Genomic DNA, 17,773 nt, shown 5'->3' with positions numbered 1-17,773 from the left:
CCTCATGCATGCAAGGCAAACACTCTATCACTGAGCCACCTTCCCAGCCCTTCTTTTTTTCCCCCCTAGGATCAGCCTCAATGGAGAAGTAAATAGAGAAGATAAATCCACTAACTCCCAAGTAATCAGGAAAGCTAGTGTAAGGTCCATTCCTGGATGGTGAGCGGACCCCGTCCAGTACCTGCATAACCTAGGCAACTGGGACACCTGGAAGAGGTCACATCTGCATCCGCTGAGGTCACATCTGAATTTGATGTAGCCATATCTTTCTCCCACTTGGTCCCACCTCCTCTTACCTGGTCCCACTTCCTTTTACCTGGACACACCTTTCCCCACCCCTACCCTAGATAAGGCCTAACCCAGGGCCAGACGCTTTTGCCACCCAAGTGGACTGCCAACCTGTCCTGGTCCCAGCAGGTCTACTGAACAAACCTACCCCTTACCTGAATGCCACGTGTGTGGTGCTGTTCTTACTCGGCTTCCTCTTTTGATAAACCTAACCACTAGCACAGCATATATAGGCTGGGGTCTGGACTTTGGTTCATACAGATGCATCAATTCCATGGGATTCACCCTTGCTTGATGAGCACATGTTAGGGTTCCCAAGAGAAGCTTCTTCAGTACTTAGGGGCAGCTGGGGGTCAGCTGCCTTCCTCTTTGCATATCTTTCTCAGAGGGTTCTGAGAGGGGATGGTTGGGGTAGGGAGATTGTTACTCTACTTCCTCTAGCAGCATGTTTTGTTTTGTTTTTGGATACCATGTTGGAGACTAAATTCAGGGTCTTTTGCTTTCCCTTAGCTTTTCCTTTAAGGCTGGTGCTCTGCCATTTGAGCCACACCTTCCCTTCTGGACTTTTGCTGGTTAACTAAAGAGTCTTTCAGATTTGTCTGTCAGGGCTGGCTTCAAACCTTGATCCTCAGATCTCAGACTCCTGAGTAGCTAGGAGTATAGGTATGAGCCACAGGTACCTAGCTCTACCAGATTTTTTTTTTTTTTTTTTGCCAGTCATGGGGCCTGAACTTCGGGCCTGAACGCTAGGTGCTGTCCCTCGGCTCTTCAGCTCAAGCTAGCTCTCTAGCACTTGAGCTACAGTGCCACTTCCTGCTTTTTCTGCTTATGTGGTGCTGAGGAATTGAACCCAGGGCCTCATGCATGCAAGACAAGCGCTCTACCACTGAGCCACCTTCCCTGCCCTCTACCAGATTTTTTAAGAGTGGAGGAAAAAGTAGCAGGGAAAATGTCAGAGGGATATTGAAAAATCTGTAAAGCAATCTATTTCTTGTCTTGAAGAATCATTTAGATTCTTTTTCAATGATTGCTCAAATAGCTCTGGGCTCTATTCTTCTAATCAGCATTCTAGGAATCTAATCCATTTTTATCACAGCTTGTTTTTCAGTAGCAATTATCAAATACTCTGAGCACCCTACTCTGTGCAGGGACCTAGAATAACCACTTGGGATTATAGAGGACTAAAGTAAGCTGGAAAGCTTTTAAGAATGAGGAGGAACAGGAGGCCTATTGGGGAGATAGTCAGAATTTATGGTTAGAAAAGCCAGCTATCAGGAGAAATGGAGTGAATAGAAAGTCATGTGGACTATAAGACATAGGATAACAAATGAAGGAATAGTGTATGGAAAGTAATAACAACAAGCTGGGTGTTGGTACCTGTAATCCTAGCTACCCCCAAGACTGAGATCTGAGGATACTGGTTTTAATCCCACACAAGCAGAGAAGTCTGTGAGACTCATATCTCCAATTAACAAGAAAAAAGCTGGCAGTAGAGTTGTGGCTCAAGAGATAGAACACTAGAGCAAAGGAAGGGGTAACACTGTCCAAAGAGAAATGTACTCATTATCTGACTTATGAAATGGTAACTCCTCTGTATATCACCTTTATAATAACGAGAGAGAGAGAGAGAGAGAGAGAGAGAGAGAGAGAGAGGCAGAGACAGAAACTAGTCTTTTTTTTTTTTTTTGTCGGTCGAGGGGCCTGAACTCTGGGCCTGGGCGCTGTCCCTCAGCTCTTCAGCTCAAGGCGAGCGCTCTACCACTTGAGCTACAGTGCCACTTCCGGTTTTCTGGTGATTTATTGGAGATAGGAGTCTCACAGTCTTTCCTGCCCGGGCTGGCTTTGAACCGCGATCCTCAGATCTCAGCCTCCTGAGTAGCTAGGATTACAGGCGTGAGCCACCAGTGCCCGGCGTCTTTTTTTTTTTTTATTAGTCATGGGGCCTAAACTCTGGGCCTGGGTGCTGTCCCTCAGCTCTTTAGCTCAAGGCTAGTGCTCTACCACTTGAGCCACAGCACCACTTCGGGCTTTTTCTGCTTATATGGTGCTGAGGAATCAAACCCAGAGCCTCATGCATGCAAGGCAAGCACTCTACCATTGAGCCACCTTCCCAGCCCCCAGAGCACTAATCCTGAATGAAAAAAACAGGCCAGAGCACAAGGTCCACAATTACACACACACACACACACACACACACACACACACGGAAGATTGAGGCTAAATTCTGCAATCTGCTCTGGTCTTGCCTCTAATAGAACTTGTTGCCATCATAGGGATGCTGACCTATGGTCAGTGACAAAGAACAAAGGTGATTAAATCTATGCTGTGGCTAGGACCCGTGGAGGATGGGGAAGGAGACCCCAAGAACAAACAGGTTCTCTTACCTTGATAGGGCGGGGAATGTCAGGTTTCTTCCAGCGAAGGACAATCTGTCCAGCAACTGTGACCCCATAGAAGAGGTAGTTGATGAAACCCACGTAGTTGATAAGTGTGTACATGTCACTGGTGACCAGCATTAGTAGAGTGGAGAGACACTAGGGAAACAGGGGTTCATCACAGTGATGAGAAGGAAATTGGGAGTCTGGAAAGTCAGGGGGTATTCCTCCCCTCCACATAGACTATACTAAATAAAATAGGGTCGTAAGCATATCAAGGTGGAGACTTCTCACCCTTAGTAGTCCAGTTGTTACTCCACATTTATTGGTAGGTCCTTCCTTTCCTTCCTTCCTTCCTTCTTTCCTTCCCTCCTTCCTTCTTTCCCTTTGCACTAGCACTGAGGCTTGAACTCAAGGCCTGGGCACTGTCCCTCACATTTTTGGCTCAAGTTGAGTCATGCCTCTACTTCTGGCTTTTTGGTGGTTAGTTGGAGTCTGATGGACGTTCCTGCCGAGGCTAGCTTTGTTTCATGATCCTCAGATCTCATTTTCCTGAGTTGTTAAGATAACAACACACTTAAGCCACTAGTACCTGGCAGGAAGTTCTCTCTTATTGCAAAGGTATAATCAAAATATTTAACCATGGGACGCCATGGAGACTATCCACTCACACTATAGTCACTTGGCTCTGTCTCAGCCCTAGTTTCATTTTATATATTTCTCTTGGTTATATTTCAAGCAAATTTACTTTTCATTTTTTTCCCCTCCCTTTAGGGAAGATTATTAACTGAAGATTAAAGCTTTGTCCTTGTCCCCATCCTTTTCTTCTGGCTGAGTCATCTAATTTATTTTCTTTCTTTTTTTTTCCCTTTTTAAAATGGACAAACAGTTACATAACCATGTTTAATTGTAGCCTTCTGATAATAGGAATTCATTTAACCTTCATAATATTTCTATGAGGTTTTCTTGATGAAGGTCACTTCCCAACTTTAAAGTCATCTCTGTGGCTCTCAGAGAATCAACTGTGCTCTTGCCCTATGATTATCTGTGAAGGCCAAAGAAAGGTACTGTCCTCTCCTGAAATCTGATGGTGAGAAGATTTTTTAATGATTGGATAAGCCAGATTTTGTTGCCCTTGTCCTGCAGCCAAAGAATTGCATCAGCTGCTCAGAAGAAAAAAAAGAAAAGTAGCCCAGTGCCAGTGGCTCACAGCTGTAATCCTAGCTACTCAGGAGGCTGAGATCTGAGGATCGTGGTTCAAAGCCAGCCCAGGCAAGAAAGGCAGTGAAACTCTTATCTCCAATAAACCACCAGAAAACTAGAAGTGGCGCTGTAGCTCAAGTAGTAGAGAGCTCACCTTGAGCTGAAGAGCTGAGAGACAGCGCCCAAGCCCAGAGTTCAAGCCCCACGACCGACAAAAAGAAAAAGAAAGAAAGGAGAAAAAGATAGGTGGCTCACTGAGAATACTGTCTTTTCCCCTCATCTCCTGCAATGAACCCATCATGACCTCACTCTCCGCCTGAACATTCTGAAATTCCCCCAGGAAGCACTGGCCACTTCTCCAGTGCACTGAAGCCATTTTTAATATTCTATTCAAGATTCAGAAGAATAAAAATAACAAGTCAATGATGACATGTCTTTGCTCTATCCTTTATCTCTCTAGGGACATTTTACCCCTGTGTCCTCTCTATTCCAAATTTTCCTTTTTCTAACTTTAGGTAATCAGTCTTCTTCTCTTTATAAGATTTTTTTTTCTCCTTATTTTGGTGTATCCTTAACACTAAATTTGTTTCAGTGACATTTTCTAAGAGATGGACAGGGTGCCCTGGGGCAAAAAGGTAGGAGGTCAGAGAGGAGCAGTGGGTGGGTGAGTGCCAGAACCAGCCCCAAGCAGAGGCTAAGCACACCAGGGCTACACCCTGAGAGAACAAGTGACTGAAAATAGGAGGAAGTCTTTGTTAAGACTGCAGAATTCTAAGCCAATCACTTCCAACTGCCTCGCCTTCCACCTCAGAGGAATGAGGAAAAAGAGCCAGCCTGAGAGTTTTAAGATATTTGCCCTCAAGATCCTTCCTTATTATATCCTTTGTTGGTGGTGGTATTGGTTCTGGGGCTTGAACTCAGAGCCTGGGCACTGTCTCAGAGCTTTTTTGCTCAGTGCTAATGCTCTACCACTTTGAATCATAGATCTACTTCTGGTTTTCTACTAGTTGATGGAGATAAGAGTCCCAGGGACCTTCCTGACCAAGCTGGTTTTGAACTGCTATCCTCAGATCTCAGCCTCCTGAGTAGCTAGGATTACAGGTGTGAGCCACCAGCACCTGGCTTTTTGTTTGTGCCTGAACTGGGACTTGAACTCAGGGCCTTTAGCCTTCCCTTGGCTTTTTTCCATACAAGCCTGGTGTTCTACCACTTGAGCCGTAGCTCCACTTGTGGGTTTTGCTGGCATGGGTTTTGCTGGTGAATTGGTGGGAAGAGTCTCACAGACTTTTTTACTCTGGCTAGCTTTGAACCACGATCCTCAGATCTCAGCTTCTTGAGAAGCTAGCTAGAATTACAGGTATGAGCTATCAGTGCCTGGCTTGTTATATTATTTAGTATCAGTAAAACCAATGAATATAGTTTCTAGGCTATCTAAGGCCTGAGGAGCAGACCGTGTATGTGTGTGTGTGTGTGTGTGTGTGTGTGTGTGTGTGTGTGTGTAAAACTATGGACTCCCAGGTGAGCATAAGCACAAAGAAGAATGTGTGTTGGGCTAGTGGCAGTCAGGAAAGGCCCTTACTGTGAAGAGCAGAGCTGGGATTGGGGTGCAGCGCTTCACGTGGATCATGGCCAACACGCTGGGAAGGTGGCCTTCTCTGGCTCCAGCAAAGAACAACCTAGCAGGGAGAAAAGCAGGTCAGCTTGGGATAGCCATGGACCATCCATCATGCCAGGGTTCCCTCACCCACGCCTACCATCTGCCCATACGTCTCTCCAACCAGGACCCTGCCTTTGTATGCACATTTTCCACAAGTCATCATATGACCTGTATCACAAATGCATGTGTGTAGGCCATCCAGAGTCTGATAAAATTTCTGGATGTGTGGTCACCCTGGGTGTGGTTTGGCTGGCTCAGGACACTGATTGGATTGTCACTTTGCACCACTCCTAATCTAATGATGCAGGTCCTTTACAAATGAGCTATTTATTTATTATTTGCAAGTCCTAGGGCTTGAACTCAGAGCCTGGGCACTGTCCCTGAGCTTATTTTGCTCAAGGCTAGTAGCACTCTTGAGCCACAGTGCCACTTCCAGCTTTTTCTCTTTATGTGGTACTGAGGAATCGAACCCAGAGCTTCATGCATGCTAGGCAAGCACTCTACCACTGAGCCAGCCCCCCTGAGCTATATTTTAATGCTGTTACTGGGTCTTAAATTCAGGGCCTGAGCACTCTCACTGGACTATTTTCACTCAAAGCTGGCATTCTACCACTTGAGCCACCTACTTGTAGGTTTTTTTTGCTGTTTAATTGGAGAGAGGAGTTTCTCAGATTTGTCTGCCCAGCTGGCTTCAAATCTTGATCCTTAGATCTCAGCGTCCTGAGTAGCTAGGATTACAGGCATGAGCTACTGGTGCCTGGTCTAAAAATGGGTCTTCTTGACCCACAAAGGATATAGATTCTCTGATACACTTGTAGGGATTGAATTGTATGTGAGAAACTTTATAAATATTTTTTTTCCATTCAGAAGGTAGTTGCTTCAACCAAGGTTGAGAGTGAGCAGGAGACAGAAAAGGGTCAGGTAGGAACCTGGGGGACTTGGAGAAATGTTCTGGGTGGTGGTCACATGACTAAATAGCTGCCAATGCTCATGAGATTGAATACTTATCAACTGTATATTTAGTTAATTAATTAATTTTTTGTTCGTCATGGGACTTGAACTCTGGGCCTGGGCTCTGTCCCTGAGCTCTTGAGCTCAAGGCTAGTGCTCTACTACTTGAGCCACATCACCACTTCTGGTTTTCTGGTAGTTAATTGGAGATAAGAATCTTACGGACTTTCCTGCCCAGGCTGGCTTTGAGGATCCTCAGATCTCAGCCTCTTGAGTAGCTAGGATAGAGGCGTGAGCCAGTGGTGCCCAGCTAAGAATATTTTGTTTTTTTAAAAAAAAGATTATATAAGAACATATGCGGGGCTGGGAAGGTGGCTCAGTGGTAGAGCGCTTGCCTTGCATGCATAAGGCGCTGGGTTCAATTCCTCAGCACCATATAAGCAGAAAAGGCCAGAAGGGGCGCTGTGGCTCAAGTGGTAGAGCGTTAGGTACAGGACCCAGGGTCAGAGTTCAGGGCCCACAACCAGAAAAAAAAAAAAAGGAAAGAAAATTGTAACTCCTCTGTACAGTATTTTCACAATAAAAATCTTAAAAAAAAAAAAAAAGAACATATGCATGGGACGGGGAAGGTGGCTCAGTGGTAGAGCACTTGCCTTGAATGCATGAGGCCCTGGGTTCGATTCCTCAGCACCACATAAGCAGAAAAAAAAAAAGCTGGAATTGGCACTGTGGCTAAAGTGGTAGAGTGCTAACCTTGAGCTGAGGGAAAGCGCCCAGGCCCAGAGTTCAGGCCCTATGACCGGACCCAAAAAAATAAAAAAAATAAATAAATAAGAACATATGCACAATGTAACATTACATTTAAAAGGAGACAGAAAGAACTGAAAACTATGATTCCAAGCTAGGCATGGAGGAGTACACCTGCAATCCAAGCACTAGGAAGGCAGAGGCAGGAGAATTGAGAGTTTCAGGCTAACTTGAGCTACATAGCAAGTGTATGTGAAGCAGAAAAGAAGGAAGTTAGGAAGGAATGAAGAATACTGTGATTTTAATAGCTTAAAAAAATTGATTTAAAAGAAAATTCCCTGAAAAAAGTAAAATGGTGCTGGTGGCTCACACCTATAATCCTAGCTACTCAGGAGGCTGTGATCTGAGCATCAAGGTTTGAAGGCAGCACCTCAGAGGAAGGGGATGGTGTGATAGGGACAAAAAGACAGAATTAGCACAGTGGGAGGTGTGTGTGTGTGTGTGTGTGTGTGTCCATGTAGCCCATTAAACTCAAAATCTTCCTATGTTAGCTTCCCAAGTGCTGTGATTACAGGTATGTTATACACATCCAGAGCATGCAGGGAGTTCTAAAGAGAACTAGTATTTACTTTCTAAAGAGAACTATTATTTACTTTGTAATTTGTATATGAGGTAAGAGTGAACGAACGAGCAGCAGCTGTCGGAAGTGCACTTGTCATCATGTGCTACCTAGACCAGTGTCACTAGTTTCATGCAATCACAGGCGTCCCAGCCCCCTCCCCATGCCATCTCCCCTTGCCATGCGGCCTCATGCAGTAGACTGAGCCCTGGCACTTGATGGGACTCTTTGTCCACACAGCTAGGGTCCTACCCTTCCTCTACACTCAGCCAGGACCAAGAATAATTGCCTGGGTTCATCAGCATTCTCAAATGTCCTAGCTCCTCAGAATCATCCTTTCAGTATCCCAGAGCACAAAAGAGTAAGAGAGATAAGGGAAGGAGGAGGAAGGAAAGAACTGGAAGATGAGCAGAGGAGGTCTGGGTGGGTGAGGTCAGGCCTCTGAACCAGAGGCCGAGCACACCATGCACCACTGTCTCCCGCATGCATGCACAACTATGCCACATGCACGCAGGCCACTGAGTGGCCTGCCCCCAGGGACAAACCCCACTCTAAAGTGACTGTAGCCAGTCACTGTCCTCCAACAGCCTCATGTGTCACTGCTCTTCCACTGTTGGCCTTTGGCTGGGGCTTCCAGGTAGCCACTGCTCCTGTGTAACACGCACACGAGGTTTCTGTGGGTGAGTGTCATAGGCTTCTTTCCTGCCCTACCCTGGATCCTAAAAACATGGTCATTTCACAGGACCTCCTCCCTGACATTAAGGAATCATTTATTTATCTTGTTTTTCCAGTACTGAGATTTGAACTCAGATCCTTGATCTTTCTTAGCTGGCTCTCTACTACTTGAGCCATGCCTCTAGCTTTTTGCTGGTTATTTTGGAGAGGGAGTCTTACAGTCTTCTTTGACTGGATTGGCTTTGAATCTCAATTCTTAGATCTCAGCCCCCTGAGTAACTAAGACTCCAGGTGTGGGCAACCAGCATCCAGTTAGCACTTGCCTGTTGAGTAGCAAACAGACCTAAATCCACATGACACTCTGAGTGCTCTTATTCCATGTACAGTCTTGTTCTAGAATATTGAGGAAGCCAGATCCAGAGGCCCCAAGACAGGAATGCCTCCTGGTCCCTTTCAGAGCAGGGTTTCTTCTTAGCTAGCAGCAGCCTGTGTTTAGATGAGTGGGACTACAGCCAAGCCACTGCTGCCAATCACAGCCCTTGCTCCTTCAGAAACCACACAGCCTACCACAGGTGAAACACAACCTGCACGCCATATATACTGGTCACTGCGTGCATAGCATACCCCTCAGCACCCACACTGACACATACACATTTCTGCAAAGCTACTTCCGAAGGAGCCTACACAGACCCCTGCTGACAGAGACAAGCCCACCATATCCACACAGAACAATGCATAGGGCAGAATGGTCCAGGAAGGGCCCAGGCAAAACTCACCGGGAGGAGGTGAAGAGAGAGCCATTAACTCCTCCAAAAGTGGACAGGGCCACAGAGATGGGCATGATCCAGGCCATGACACCCAAAAGCTTCTCTCCAAAAGTCTGGGGAAAAAAACAAGGTGGGGAGTAGAAAAGGAGAATTACAACACTCTACCCCAGCTTTTGTCTCCCTTCCCCACCTGCAGATTCTCTCTGGCCAATCAACTCCAGAGCCCAGGCCCTTGTTGCCATGTCTACTGGCAACTACACATCAGGAGTCAATTCATGCTTTGGGTTAATTCACCGAAGGATCGATCCAGTGTATGTGGCAAAAATAATAGTGATGAACTAACACTTATGATCCTTTTTTATGAATGAAGAAATTTGGGAATATAGTAGTAACTTATCTCAGTGCCCTCCTTGGAGATGGAAACCAAGTGGGGTGAGTCCAGGCCTCCCAGGGAGAGGGAGACATCTAGATAGGCTTGTGAGTTACACAGGCCTGAATTCAAATCCTAGCTCTACCTTGAGTGAAGATTGTAATTTCTTTTTCTAATGCTGGGGATGAAACCTAGGGTTTTGCAAACATTGACATACATTTCTAGCCTGAGGTTTATAACTTTTGTGTGTGTGTGCTGGTACTGGGGCTTGAACTCATAAGTCTTGTTTAGTTTTTTTGCTCAAGGCTAGCACTCTACTATTGAGCCCCAGCTCTATTTCCAGCTTTTTGCTGGTTAACTGGAGATAAGAGCCTTTCAGATTTGTTTGCATTAGCTAGAATTGAACCATGATCCTCAGAACTCAGCCTCCTGAATAGCTGGGATTAAAGGCATGAGCCATCAGCCTGGGTTATCTATTTTTGAGGATAGGTCTTATTATGTAACCCAGACTAGTCTCTTCCTCAGGATTCTCCTGCCTTACCCTCTTGAATGCTGCAAGTTTATAATTGTTTTCTCCTCCTTCCTTTCTTCCTTCCCCCCTCCCTCCCTCTTTTTTTTTTTTTCTTTTTTGCATGGTACCAAGGATTTAATCCAGGCTCTTGTCCTTGCTAGGCAAGTACTCTACCATTTGAGCTTTGCCCCCAGCTCACAAGTTTGTATTTTTTTAGTGATGGTCTTACGGCTTGAACTCAGGCCTGGGCACTGTTCCTGAGCTTTTGTGCTCAAGGCTAGCTCTCTACTACTTGAGCCACAGTTCCTTTCTGGCTTTTCAGTGGTTAATTAAAGATAAGAGAGTCTCAGAAAGCCCGGCGCCGGTGGCTCACGCCTGTAATCCTAGCTACTCAGGAGGCTGAGATCTGAGGATCGGGGTTCAAAGCCAGCCCGGGCAGGAAAGACTGTGAGACTCCTATCTCCAATATACCACCAGAAAACCGGAAGTGGCGCTGTAGCTCAAATGGTAGAGCGCTCGCCTTGAGCTGAAGAGCTGAGGGACAGCGCCCAGGCCCAGAGTTCAGGCCCCACGACTGGACCAAAAAAAAAATAGCTGGGCGCCAGTGGCTGTCCCTCAGCGCTGTCCCTCAGCGCCCAGGCCCAGAGTTCAAGCCCCACGACCGACAAAAAAAAAAGAAAAAAAAACATAGGGGGTTGGGAAGTTGGCTCAGTGGTAGAGAGCTTGCCTTGAATGCATGAGGCCCTGGGTTCGATTCCTGAGCACCACATAAGCAAAAAGAAAAAAGCCGGAAGTGGCGCTGTGGCTCAAGTGGTAGAGTGCTAGCCTTGAGCTGAAGAGCTGAGGGACAGCGCCCAGGCCCAGAGTTCAGGCCCCACGACTGGACCTGGACCAAAAAAAAAATAGCTGGGCGCCAGTGGCTCATGCCTGTAATCCTAGCTACTCAGGAGGCTGAGATCTGAAGATCATAGGTCAAAGCCAGACAGGGCAGGAAAGTCCATGAGACTCTGATCTCCAATAAACCACTAGAAAACCAGAAGTGGCGCTAGGGCTCAAGCAGTAGAGCGTTCACCTTGAGCTGAAGAACTCAGGGACAGCACCCAAGCTCAGAGTTCAAGCCCTAGATCTACAAACAAAAAAACAAAAACAAAAAAAAACAGAAGTGGCACTGTGGCTCAAGTGTTGCTAGTCTTAAGCACAGAGAGGCTCAGGGACAGAGCCCAGGCCCTGAGTTCAAGCCCCAGGACAAAAAAAAAAAAAAAAAAGGTCTCAGGAAGCTGAGTACTTGTCTGTGGCTCACACCTGTAATCCTAGCTACTCAGAAGCTGTGATCTGAGGATTGAGGTTTGAAGCCAGCCCAGGCATAAAAGTCCCCAAGAGACCCTTACCTCTGATTAACCATTCAAAAACCAGAAGTGGCCCTGTGGCTCAAAGTGGTAGAGCATTAGCCTTAAATAAAACAGCTCAAGGACAATGCTGAGGTCCTGAGTTCAAGCCCCATGACCAATTGAAAAAAGATCTCAGTGACTTTCTGCCTGAGCTGGCTTTGAACTGTGAACCTCAGATCTTAGCCTCCTGAGTAGGTAGACACAAATCACTAGTTCCCCACAGGCTTGTAATTTTTTTTTTTTTTTTTGTCAGTCATGGGGCTTGAACTCTGGGCCTGAGCACTGTCCCTCAGTGATTCAGTTCAAGGCTAGTGCTTTACCACCTGAGCTACAGCATCACTTCCAGTTTTCTGGCCCTTTATTGGAGATAAGAGTTTCATGGACTTTTCTGCCCCTGCGGGTTTTGAACTGTGATCCTCAGATCTCAGCTTCCTCAGTAGCTAGGATTACAGGCCTGAGCCACTTGTGCTGGCTAAATTTGTAATTTTTGAGCCTCATTTTCCCATCTGTAAAATAAAGATGGATCCCAACTTATAGCATGATTTCTAAATGTGTAAACTAGTTTATGCTGGTGGAAACATATGAATCAACCAAACTTTGATTCTAAATGTATAGATTATAGACTTTGTGTTCTGAAGAGACTAAAAGGTTGTGGGCTGGCTTTCTTAGTGCTCTGAGTCAGGTTTATTGCCCGTGCCAGGGGAGAGATTGTCTAGGCCAGATGTCCTGCTGTGTGGGAAGTTGTTGGTCATGGGAACAGGCTGCCAAGGGAGGTGGCAGGCCCTTTTAATTTTGTCTCCTGAGAAAAGACACAGAATGACTTTGGCAGGGTGGAGTATGGTTCAGCCTGAGGCTAGAAGCAGCATTGCTTCCAGGCCTTTCTCCAGAGTCAAGGATCTCAGGATTTCCCAAAGAGCATGAACGACTCCAATGATTGAACTGTTCACCAGCACCCGCTTTTCCCTGATAAGGGAAGGAATCAGCTTATATGATTCCTAGAGGAGGGAATGAAGGCAGAGAAATGAGTGATTACTTTATGTAATGGTATGAAAGTCTCCCCTATATGATCCTCAAAGTCCAGAGTTTACAGTGTCTAAGCTCAGGAGCCAGCACATTTATTTTGTAAAGCATTGGATACCAGGCATTTCAGCTTCACAGACTCAGCTCTGCCATGTAGCTACTCTAGACCAAACCCAGCCATCAGTTTGTTCCTGGACACTTGTAAATTCTGCCCTGATGATTTGGCATGATGTCACCTGTGTCAGATCATGGCTCAGGAAAAAGTATGTGGGGCTGACTCTATGTCAGTGTTCTAGGTTTGAGACCCTGAGTTTGATTTCTTACCACAGCGACTGCGTTTGATGCCAGCAGCTCCTGAGGGGACATTGCAGTGACATACGCGACATTGGCAAAGACATACACAAATGTGACCAGTGGGATGGAGATGAAGATGGCTCTGGGAAGGTTCCTGTAGAGGGAGAGGAGGTGAGAGGGCACACCTGTTCTGCCAATGAATCTGCCTGAGCCTGGCTCTTGTAGCTTCTCTGGGCTTCCTCACCCCGGGAGATGGGTTTTATCTCAGTTGGGACAAGGTATATGTAGAAATGAAATGGCTGGTGCTGATTGCTTGCTTCTTGACCCAGATCTCTGCCACAGACTGCCTCAAGTCACAAGGACCAGCCTGTCCTGTAACAGGGAAATGGCTCAGAGCCTTGAGGGACACAATTCATCCTCTAAGGCAGCTGACTCTTAGTCAACACAGTATGCAGCTTTTAACCTGCCTAGGGACATTCATGAGACTCTGTCTTTCCTCTGGACAGGGTGGATGGCAAATGGTTTCAGTTCCTGGGAAATGAGCTGTTCCTTTAGGACAAACCAGAGCAAGGTCAGGATGGGGACTGGAGAAGGGGTCAGTGCACACCTGCTCCCTATGCCCAGCAGCAGTTACTGTTGAGGCCTCTCAAAGGGGGAGGGGATGAGCTGGACTATTGAAACTCACTTGTAGGGATCCACAAGTTCCTCAGTCACATAATTAAGAAAGTTCCACCCTCCATAGGCAAAGGATCCCTGAAGGAAAGCCAGGGCAATAAGGCCAATGTCAGGTTCCTGGAAATTCTCAAACGCATTCTTTGGCTCCAGCCAGAAGAATTCGCCTGTGGACAAAATGGACAAGAGGCTGTTCAGAGAGACAAGTCTAGGTGCCCCCATCCAGGCTCACTGCCCCACCTCCACCCCCTCTGTCTGTGAACATACTCCAGCTTTTTTTTTTTTTTTTTGGTCTGGTCGTGGGGCCTGAACTCTGGGTCTGGGCGCTGTCCCTCAGCTCTTCAGCTCAAGGCTAGCCCTCTACCACTTGAGACACAGCGCCACTTCCGGCTTTTTTCTTTTTTCTTATGTGGTGCTGAGGAATTGAACCCAGGGTCTCAAGCATGCAAGGCAAGCGCTCTACCACTGAGCCACCTTCCCAGCCCATTTTTTTTTCTTTTTCTTTTTTGTCAGTTGTGGGGCTTGAACTCTGAGCCTGGGCGCTGTCCCTCAGCTCTTCAGCTCAAGGCGAGCGCTCTTCCACTTCAACCACAGTGCCACTTCCGGTTTTCTGGAGGCTTATTGGAGGTAAGAATCTCATGGACTTTCCTGCCCGGCTGGCTTTGAATCGTGATCCTCAGATCTCAGCCTCCTGAGTAGCTAGGATTACATAAGTGAGCCACTGGCACCCGGCTACTCTAGCTTTATAGTCTATGGTGAACCCAGTGTGTCATAGAAGTGGAGTTAAAAGGAGCAAGGAAGTTCAGGTGCTGAACTTCCCAGTGCCTCAGAGCCCTAAATTCATATAGCCTGGGTTGAAAGCATGATTTTGAATGCTGCTTTTAAAACAAGGAAGTGTCACTGTGGCTCAACAGGTAGAACGCTTGCCTGAGCTCAAGAGTGCAGGGATAGTGTGCAGGTCCAAGTACAAGCCCCATGACCAAAAAATAAAGTTGTTTTTTAAGGGGCTGGGAAGGTGGCTCAGTAGTAGAGTGCTTGCCTTGCATGCATGAGGCCCTAGGTTCAATTCCTCAACACCACATAAGAGGAAAAATCCAGAAGTGGCGCTGTGGCTCAAGTGGTAGAGCACTGTCCTTGAGCTGAAAAGCTGAGGGACAGTGTCCAGGCCCAGAGTTCAGGCCCCACAACTGACAACAAACAAACAAATAAACAGACAAGGGGCTGGGAAGGTGGCTCAGTGGTAGAGCGCTTGCCTTGCATGCATGAGGCCCTGGGTTCAATTCCTCAGCACCACATAAGCAAAAAGAAAAAAGCCGGAAGTGGCGCTGTGGCTCAAGTGGTAGAGCGCTAGCCTTGAGCTGAAGAGCTGAGGGACAGCGCCCAGGCCCAGAGTTCAGGCCCCATGAACGGACCCCCCCAAAAAACAAAAACAACAAACAAATAAACAAACAAACAAAAGCTAATGTGAAATTGGTAAATTGGAAACAGTATTGGACCCTTGGTAGTGTCCTGACCATCTTCCCCGATATCTACGCTTGTGCATTTTCATGACGAAAGCATCAAGAGGGCTGGGAATGTGGCTCAGTGATAAAGGGCTTGCCTACCATGCATGAGGCCCAGAGTTCGATTCCTCAGTACCACACACACAGAAAAAGCCAGAAGTGGTGCTATGGCTCAAGTGGTAGAGCTCTAGCCTTGAGCACAAAGAAACTCAAGGGCAGTGCCAGGCCCTGAGTTCAAGCCCCAGGACTGGCAACAACAACAACAACAAAAAGGAAGCGAGGGAGAGAGCGAGCGAGAAAGCATCAAAAACAACAAACATAAGTTTCTTTGTTGTTCAAGCTTGTTAACATTTTTTCTCCTTCCTTCTTTCTTTCCCTTCCTGTTTTTTCTTCCTTCTTTCTTTTTTCTTTTTGTCGGTCTTGGGGCCTGAACTCTGGGCCTGGGCGCTGTCCCTCAGCTCAAGTGGTCTACCACTTGAGCCACAGTGCCACTTCCAGCTTTTTCTGCTTATGTGGTACTGAGGAATTGAACCCAGGGCCTCACGCATGCAAGGCAAGCACTCTACCACTGAGCCACCTTCCCAGCCCATTCCTTTTTTCTTTCCTTCCTCCCTCCCTCCCTCTTTCCTCCTCACCTTTCCTCTCCTCTCCTTACCCTCCCACTCTTCCTTCCTCTCTCTCTTTATTTCTCTTACCAGTACTAAGTTTGAACTCAGGGCTTTGCACTCTTGCACCCTAGCTCAGCTCTTTTGCTCAAGGCTGATGCTCTACTACTTGAGCCACACCTCCACTTCTGGCTTTTTGATGGTTAACTGGAGATAAGAATTTCAGAGAGTTTTTGGTCTGGGTTGGTCTGGTTTGAATCATGATCCTCAGATCTCAGCCTCCTGAGTAACTAGGACAGACATAAGCCCCTCAGTGCCCAGATATCTTGTCCCTTTGTAAGGTGCAGCTTGGTCTCCTTTTTCATGGTATTTTAGTAATTTAAATTTAGTAATTTAAATTGCCTTCCCACTGCTTTCTGCAGTGTCTTACACACTATGGCTCTCATAAAAGGTTGCTGGATTGCAGGGTATAGCTCAGTGGTAGAGAGCCTGGCTAGCACACACATGCACAAAGCCTTGGTTGTATTTCTAGCACCAAAGACTTAATCCAATTGATTAAGATAATCAGGAATACACTATAGCAGAAATTTGTTTTCTGGAGTAAGGTTCCCCTCACTGTCAGCAGTGCCTGTGGGCAGGCAGGAAGTCTCCCTGATTTTCATCTGATTTGCAATTGACACTGAACAGAGCCTAGTGGTGTAATGGGTACCATGGAAACCAAATACAAGACTCTCAGCTTAGAAAGGACCAAATCCAATGGGGAATGTTGGCAGGGGCCCCGGGAATGTAGGGCTCTCTTTTGCAGAGAATATGAGTAATTTTGAAAAATAAAATTCTCCTTTGTTCACCATTTTAAGATATGGACAGGGCACCAAAGAAGATGCAGGATGCTTTACTTTACAGAGATTTGGGGTCTTTACCTGGCTGTGCAAGCATGGGGAAGTAGATCTTTGCAAGATGAGGTGGTGGTGGTGGTGATAGTTGCATTCCTAACCCTGGGGAAAACGGCTTGTAATCTCTTTATGGAACAAGCAAAGAACTCTGGAAGCCAGAACTGAGAGATCTCAGGATGTGTACATGCAAGTTGTGTGGGGCCCTGCTGGTCCATGACACTCACCTTTGCATATCTGTACAATTCCCATGATGATGATCAGCGCCAGGGCCAGGAGCTTCCCAGCTGTAAAGATGTCTTGAACCCGAGTGGCCCACCGCACACTGGAGCAGTTGACCCATGTGAGAAGCACTGGAATGACAGAGATGCCCAGACATGTCCTGAGAAGCTACGTGAGGCTGCACAAGTGCTCTTCTTGCTCCTGAGAATGGAACTGTGACAAGCGAGCTAAACATATCACAAGCTCAGCTCCAGTGACCAGAGACTTTGGCTATGTTAACCAAATACAAATAAGGATTACATGCCCCAAATTAGAGCTTGGTCAGAGCACACCCAGGGCTAGAAGCCAAAACCTGGCAGGGAAGTTAGGCACGAGTATGGACTTAGTATTCAAGCCATTTATCTCTTCAAGGGGAACCATAAGCAGCTACTGAGATCTTGGAAGTTGCTTTTCTGAGCCCGATTTTGAGGCAAGAGATGTTTAGGGACTCTTTATTTGTCAAGGTATAATTTGTATGATATATATATATATTTTTTTTTGCTTATGTGGTGCTGAGGAATTGAACCCAGGGCTTCATGCATGAGAGGCAAGCACTCTACCACTAAGCCAACTTCATAGCCCTTGTCAAGGTATAATTTGTATCTTGTGAAATTCACTCTGTGTGTGTGTGTGTGTGTGTGTGTGAATGTGTGTATATGTTGTGATGCTGGAGATGGATCCTAGGGCCTCATATATACTAGGCAAGCACTCTATTACTGAGCTACAACTCTATTATTATTATTATTATTATTAATTTCAGAGATTTTCTCTGTAGCACAGTCTGGCCTCAAACTCCTGGTCCTCCTGCCTTAGCCTGCCAAGAACTGGAATTACAGGTGTTTATCTCTACAACCGGCTCAAATTTCACTATTTTTTTCTTTCTGTTATAGGGTTTGAATTTGAAGCCTGGTACTTGTTTGACTTATTTGCTCAACTGGTGCTTTACCACTTAAACCATACTTCCAGCCAAGATTTCTC

At 46.4% G+C, this 17,773-nt stretch overlaps 1 protein-coding gene across 1 annotated transcript in view; it reads right to left on the bottom strand.

Annotated features, from left to right (window-relative positions):
* Positions 1–16,877, bottom strand: part of Slc7a8 (solute carrier family 7 (amino acid transporter light chain, L system), member 8) — a 22,301-nt gene extending 5,424 nt beyond the window's left edge. The window contains exons 1-5 of the mRNA XM_013025475.1: positions 16,762–16,877; positions 12,896–13,019; positions 9,292–9,395; positions 5,446–5,542; positions 2,673–2,822 (exon numbers count right to left, since the gene is read on the bottom strand). Coding sequence (XP_012880929.1) covers positions 2,673–2,822; positions 5,446–5,542; positions 9,292–9,395; positions 12,896–13,019; positions 16,762–16,877 — 591 coding nt within the window. The remainder of the gene's footprint in view (positions 1–2,672; positions 2,823–5,445; positions 5,543–9,291; positions 9,396–12,895; positions 13,020–16,761) is intronic.
* Positions 16,878–17,773: the final 896 nt, after the last annotated feature.

This window comes from Dipodomys ordii, unplaced genomic scaffold, assembly GCF_000151885.1.
Source record: "Dipodomys ordii isolate 6190 unplaced genomic scaffold, Dord_2.0 Scaffold84, whole genome shotgun sequence".
Taxonomy (NCBI): domain Eukaryota; kingdom Metazoa; phylum Chordata; class Mammalia; order Rodentia; family Heteromyidae; genus Dipodomys; species Dipodomys ordii.
The sequence above is the reverse complement of the archived record's forward strand: the minus strand, read 5'-3'. Positions and strand labels throughout refer to the sequence as shown.